This window comes from Paramormyrops kingsleyae, chromosome 8, assembly GCF_048594095.1.
Source record: "Paramormyrops kingsleyae isolate MSU_618 chromosome 8, PKINGS_0.4, whole genome shotgun sequence".
Taxonomy (NCBI): domain Eukaryota; kingdom Metazoa; phylum Chordata; class Actinopteri; order Osteoglossiformes; family Mormyridae; genus Paramormyrops; species Paramormyrops kingsleyae.
Genome location: NC_132804.1, coordinates 21,685,179 through 21,692,125, shown reverse-complemented (window position 1 = coordinate 21,692,125; position 6,947 = coordinate 21,685,179). Strand labels below are relative to the sequence as shown.

The window sequence follows — 6,947 nt, the reverse complement described above, 5'->3', positions numbered from 1 at the left end:
AGAGAGATTGGGAGAGAGAGGGACAGAGAGAGGGAGGCTTCCAGCGTGACGTCACAGCCTCCGCATCAGCCGCTCCTGGTAGAGGCGAGGGGCGATGCAAGGTGAGGACTGATCCCCATCTGCTCTTATCACGCATCCCTGTTAGTTTGCATCCTTCTTTATTAATATGGTACATCGTGAGGAGGAGTGGGCGCAGGTACTTAGCAAAATTAAAGGTGCTCGCCATGGATTTATTCTCTAATTTGGAAAATAATTCCATATTTATTTTTGCTTAAGTTAGTGCATCTGTGTTGCACTTTGTACATTCAGGTTATTGTGGTGACATCATTATTAATGTAAAGCTTCTCAGTTTAAGTACCTTGTCTTTCATCCAGCAGCATAGCCCCATCTGGGAAGCGGCAGCCGTTTTGGTGAAGTTCACATCTGCCATCTGTTGGCCTGCAGGTAAAAGGCCAGGTGGGGGTGGGGGGGGGGGTGGTCACACACCCGAGGAACTGAGAGCACCTGGCGAACACTAGGCTGAAAATACCATCCTGTATCAAAGACTTGTCTGAAGGTCCAGTGCTGGGGTGCTTGAGAGACCGGAGCTGAATGCTGGTGTCCAGTGCCGCACTATTTAAACTGCAGGACAGAGGCGGGTATGCCGGAACACTCCGGCAACACAGCCAGCACATTCCTGTGAATCTCCCGTCAGCCTGTCCCACCAAACAAACACTGCACAATCAGGTCATTAGAAGTTTGTTTTCTTTATTAGTAAACAACTTGACATCTCCCTTTTTACACATTCATGGTAACATAAAAGTTATGTAAGGCTTTCTCCCACTTATCATGAAATAGTAAAAATATTAAAGCTGAATATGACAAAAATCGTAGGTGCAAATGCAATGTCATATATAATCTGTGGCAAAAACAGATAATTGCAAATATCATATAGTACTTTAACCATATAGTAAGTGTTCATCCACATTTTTAATGGTATATACATTGAAACAGTACACAACATTAACTGGGATTTTGCAGAAGGGAGGGGGAAACTCTCAGGTCCAGCCCAAGACAGACTCGCGGATGATTTTCCAAAACAGTGTAAGCCACATACAAACAATACTTTAGAAACTTCCGAAAGTTACTCTAGTAAACAGTTTAAGCTAGTGTTGCGTTTGCTGAAGCTATATCCGTCCGAGACCAAAGCAGACGGACACAGACACTGCACACAATGACAACTGCTATGCACTGAGGATACCTTGCCACCATTCAGCATTGTGATTGCAACCTACTTTAAGAGTGCTATGCTACTTCTTTATATTAAAGACAGTTTTAAGTTGGCACAGAGAATGTTCATTGCTTCCAAAATATAAAATAGGAATATGAAAAAGAATTAAGGCTCAAATATCCGGACATGCAAAGCCATTTTTAAATAGAAAAATGCATGAGTCAGCTGGATAAATTCAGTTAATCTCCAATCACCAGTGCAGTATTTTCGCAGCTGCAAAAGGAGATGATGATGATGAATAAAAAGTCTTCAAGGAGAAGAATGTCTAATATTGAAGGAAATTCATTTCTAGTAAATATCACCCAAAGCATCCTTTGCTCAGTCTACTCAGCTTTTGGCTCATCATTGATCCAAAACACTAAGGACGGCACAGGACTTGCAAACCCTAACCACAAGTGCCAGGTGTGCAATAGGGTTAGTGGTACCAGAGATATTTTTAAGCTTTTTTTAAAAGCTCATCTTATCTACACTTACTTGTAAAACTGGATAATTCTTTTTGCATGAAAGTTTGAATACAATTCTTTGAAAAATAAACCATTTAGGCTGATAAAATGGATGAAGCGCGAGTAAAATGAGTAAAAAATGTACACAGAAATGTGTTGTAAGTCAGAGTATCCCTAATCCTGGCTCAGGGGAAGGCCAGCTTCTGGTACAGCGGACCTCAAACTGGGTTACTGAACAGCTCTGAGGGCTCACTGTATCCTTATCCCCCCCCCCCCCCCCCCCCCAATCATTTAACGAGTCCCAAAATATTAAGAAACATTTTTTACTGTATTATTTTCTTAGAATTTAGATTTCTTTAATGTAGCAAACCAAATAACATGGCTGTGTTCGTATTAGAATACATCGTGTTTGTGTATATATGTAACATAAAATGACACAACCCTCAGAGGATGGAAAGATTTTGTGACATGTTATTGTCGTTATATTGGGAAAAAAAATCTGTTGCTACAAATACACCACACGAGAAATTAAGCTTTAAAAGGATGATGTCTAGATGTCGACGCCCAGAGAGATACGGTACTTACAAAACCCTCCTCCATACCATAATAATACAGAAAGCTTAACTTTCTTCAGAATGGACACAAGAGACATACTGTAGCTGCGCCTTGGTTCTTAGAAATACAAGACTACCTTCCATAAAAAGAACGTCTGAAATGGCAGAGGTGGCCCTCAAATGACACCAGGAATAGTGTAACACTACATGAAGTACGTGTGAAATACGAACGGCGATAAGAGGCAGTCAGAGTGAAAATCGACAACCAAACGCAGATGAAAGGAAAGAGGACTTGGGCATAAGGAAGAAAGTTCAGACACACACCTCTGGCAAGTGCTTGTCACATTCTACTATATTATGACCATATCAGCTGTTCTCCGACAGCCGTCACTAACCAGCGTGCCGGAATTCCCTTTCTTAGTTCATCTGTGACAGCTAACAAGGTATACCTTTTTCCCCTCTGTACATTTCAAGACAGCCCCGTGATTTACGAGCTTGATCACAGGAGAACTGAAGTTAGAGCCAACGTGTAAAACACAGCACACAATGTAACATGGAACACAGGGAAAAGACTGTCTGCTAGTAACCTGTGTCAGACAAAATGATCGTCTGACATTTTTTTTATTTTTTATTAAGACCTTTGATATCCAAGGTTTGTCCACCTTTTAAATGTTACATGTTAGGTTTCCCAATATTTAGCTTTTCATCTGTAGCCAGATAATAAAGTCACATTTGCTGGATGTGAGGGCCAACACTTATTCTGTGAAAGAAAGAAAGATAAAAACATTTATGGGACAATTAAAGCTTTGGCAGGACCTCACCAAATTACTTTCTCTAGTAAAATCACAGTAAAACCCAGCAAGGGATATAAGGGGTAAAATCACCAAATGCAAACAGTTAAAATGCCATTTTAAAAACATTCCCGATTAAATGGATACTGTAAAAGGGGAAAAAGGTTATTTTCTTAGCCACAATAGGATAATTCATTTCCAGGGTCTTTTCTACTGACTATTAAAGCTGAAATAAGGGAAACCTTTAAATATTTGGAAGAGAGATCACATTATATATCTGTAGCCTGTGAATCTGGTCAGCATGCTTACAAGCCAGACTTGTTACGATCCGAAGACACAAACCAGAAAACTCCAAACATAGGCTTCTCTGAGAAGAGGTATGGAAAGATAACCAAGCACTTAATTTTTCTATGACATATTTGTCAAACCTTCCATGTACAATCTAATTTGCCAAGACAGTTTTCTTTTAAAGTGCAGCAGTTTAAAAAAACATGACGGCTGATGGCAAAGAGCAAACTGGTATACCTGATAACCTAGACTGTGTAAAAAAGCGTTTCAAAATAAAAGCTCAAAGCAATTCAGTCTTATCAATCTCATAAATAGTTCAGTCATATTCCCTTTAAGAAAGTCACATTCACTTTTTCTCTTATTGTGTGTGTCAAGCTCCTTGCTTCGTCACGTCGGCTTTGGATCACATGGGGACACTGACATGTAACCTCACAGTTCTGCTGAGTTCCATCCATAAACAGGGATCTACCCGCTAAACACGGCCTTATGACGTAATAATGCACAGAAGGCAGGGTGATGTAGACAGAATTGATATTTTGTCCACTGTGAGGACTGGATCAAAACTAGATCAAGATTTGTTTTTTCAGAGCAGGACATTTTGGCGCAATACAAATTGACAACACTGTGCCTAACCTGTACAAGCTGAAAAGGATCCAAGAGTACGAGGAGAAAAAAAAAATAATAACACAGTGCGATCCCTGTAGGTGACGTAGAGACTGCTGATGTCAAATGCAGACATATGATGCCAGAAGCTGGGTTTAAGGGATATGAAGAGAATAGTGCAGGAATAAATCTCATTGTGTTAGTTTTCCTCAAGTATTACTAGTCCAATAGAAATTGGAAAAGGGGGACAGGGGTCAGAGGCTCTGTAGCATGAAAGGTCTGGTCAGACTGTTAGCGTTGAGCAGCTAGAAACAGGGAGCTGGTTTAAAATGATGAGATTGGAAGACCTGGGTGGGGGACAGGCTCTGTCAGGGATTGGATGGGCATTGGTAATGCGGTCTTATGTCAGAGCTCGAGAGAGTGTCAACAGTGTGCAAAGAAAGTTTGTGACTTTTTTATGCTCAGCTGGTTGACCGTTGCTGTGCGGATGCCAACTGTCCTCCCCACAGGCCCAAAAACATTCAGTATTAACACACATGTCTAAGGGGAGGGGCAAAAATACCCCCCCCCCCAACCGGAGCAAACGTACGGCCATATACACATGCATAGTGCGGCGAAGGGGCTCCCTGACAGGGATCCGGGAGGGCTCTCCATTCCATGTCAAAGAGGTGGAGCGTGGGGGGGGGGGCGGTGGTGCGATGGGAAAGGTGTGGGGGGTCAGCAGCAGCTGCGACGTGTGTCAGATGGCTGTCGCCGCAACTTGAAGCCCTTTCCTGCTGCCGCTCCGCTGGCTTCGGCGACAGGAATTCTCTGACCTGAGTGAGGAACGACACACCATGTAATTACAGCCAACGTACAAGATGGCTACAAAGCGGTCTCATTCACTAAAAGGTTTTGGGGGGGGGGGGATATTATATGACATACGTATTATTTTTCTTATGGGACTACATTACACCAGTACCTTAGTCGCTCCACTTTTGGGGCGCAAAGTTAAAGCCATTTATCCTGTCAGACCTGCTGATAATTGCATCCTTCCGTTTGCAGGGTCGGCGGCCTTGAAGCTGGCAGCTACACCTGCTTTGCTTGGGCCGTACGTTTAATAGAACGGTGAGTAGGGAAAAAAAAAAAACAGAAAAGGCCTTAAACCGCCAAGGACCTTGTGGGTTTTGGCGCTGAACTGCAAGTGAAGTATTCTGGCCATTTGTCAGGCTCTCAGTAACTTGCAGTTCCGTCTATAAGCACAGGGGTGTGCCAGATAACGACGATTCCCAAAAATCCTAAAAAAAAAAGTAAATGAGCTTAATTGCAATTTCTCACTTCTTCCAGGCTGTCTCTATAACCCGAAGCTGCCCAGAGACAGTGCTTCTTTCACAGCGTAATCCAGAGGGACAATGTGGCAGGAGACCATGGAGAGTGGGCTGACCGCGTACGCCTGGTTCCTGAACAGTGTCAGACTAACAGAGCTTAACTGACTGCAGGAAAAAGACCCACACAAAGGAGATCCCAACTGAAAACTTACTTATCTCTCTGAAGACCTCATTAATGTTAATTGCATTCTTGGCACTGGTTTCCACAAAGATGGCATGGATGGAGTCGGCGAAATCCTTGGCATCCTTCTCTGTCACTTCCCTGTGAAGAGAGAAGGTTGTGTTCACATCCCTAAGGGCAGGTGGCAGAAGGATGGGGCGCCTTTGATCAACTTCACAAAGATGAACAAATAAATGACTGAGTGAATGACAATCAGGACAATGTCAAAGGCGTGCACTGTGTTACACTACAGCCTGACAATGACTATGTAGTAGGGTGCAGTGCACCTTAAATGCAAACCTAAAATGACCTGACACCTAATCTGAGGGTAGTAGTTGACTGCAGCCGCCATTTATCACGCTAATGTCTCCTTGACATCACACAGTATGCAGTTTATGGGGTTCCTGCTGCCCCTGAAATCCAACCCATGGGCCACCGATCAAATTGCACATGGTGATCTCCGAGTAGTGCTGGTCGTGGACCAGGGACTGACCCGTTTCACTACTACTGCTATGCAATGGAATAAGCATTATTTTGTCTACCTACAGTTAATTCAGTCTGTGTTGACTAAGAATTGCCCCCTTAACTTGGATTACTTGGTCTAATGATTAATTTAGGGTAATTCTGGAAGGCAATCAGACCATATCACACTAAAAATTATAGTAGCAACTGCAACAATATGTACATTATACATGCAATGCCAGGCTATATCACATGTGGTTAAACTTTACATTGGTTATTCAGACAATAAAGCATATCTGCTAGTGCTTTAACAGTAAATAGCTGGACAGCTTAACACTTGCCATTATGCACACACTGAAACTGGATAGTGATTGGATACTGATCTCCACAGATCCAGCCAATGGTGAAATGCCACAGCATTCATGTCCCAGCCTAACAGCAGTCATGATGACATCATTCCATAACAGAAATCGTATCTCTAAGTGTGTGACTGTGTGCAAGGCGGAGCCCTGTGCTGGACTGGCATCAGGGTGTTCTCCGTCTTCTGCCATGTGATTCCTGGGACTGATTCCAGCCTCAGTGTAACCCTGTACTAGATAAACGTTTATAGTACATCTCATAATTCCGTTGTAATTTTTACAATGACAATAAAGCCCTTCTATTCCATTCTAATCTATTCTATTCTGTTGTAGATTGATGAATAGGTTTACAGTTTATTTTCTCATTATAGTTTAGAGCTAATTGTTTACCCTATCTTCCTCATTTGTAATATTCATGGCTCATTAATTATTACACAGCATTTCCTCAAAGCCCTGAGATACAGGATAACTCAGGGGCTCAAAACAGGGCGTACCTGGCATCGCCGAGATCACATTTGTTGCCAGCAATGGCCACGACTATGTTGGGGGGGCCATGTTGGCGCAGCTCCTTCACCCAGTTCTTCAGTGTCTGAAAGGACTCCTGGGGGGGGGCAGGGGGAGGTTAAGTCCTCACATTACCGCCATTTCAG

General features: G+C 42.8%; 1 protein-coding gene and 1 long non-coding RNA gene across 3 annotated transcripts in view; one reads left to right on the top strand and one right to left on the bottom strand.

The window, feature by feature from the left end:
* The first annotated feature begins 19 nt into the window (after nt 1-19).
* Nucleotides 20-5,470, top strand: LOC111835316 (uncharacterized). Its single transcript, XR_002836207.2, has 4 exons — nt 20-101; nt 378-444; nt 4,994-5,056; nt 5,276-5,470. It is a non-coding gene; the product is annotated as an uncharacterized lncRNA (long non-coding RNA).
* rab22a (RAB22A, member RAS oncogene family) overlaps nt 2,171-6,947 on the bottom strand; it is a 16,496-nt gene continuing 11,719 nt past the window's right edge. The window contains exons 5-8 of one of the 2 annotated variants that reach the window (XR_002836206.2): nt 6,792-6,898; nt 5,469-5,578; nt 4,911-5,226; nt 4,647-4,764 (exon numbers count right to left, since the gene is read on the bottom strand). Coding sequence is in view for 1 of the 2 variants with exons in the window: in XM_023795482.2 (XP_023651250.1) it covers nt 4,667-4,764; nt 5,469-5,578; nt 6,792-6,898 (315 nt within the window). In the remaining variant the exon portion in view is untranslated. Of the gene's footprint in view, nt 4,765-4,910; nt 5,227-5,468; nt 5,579-6,791; nt 6,899-6,947 lie in introns of both variants that reach the window. The other variant, XM_023795482.2, reaches the window with a different exon arrangement.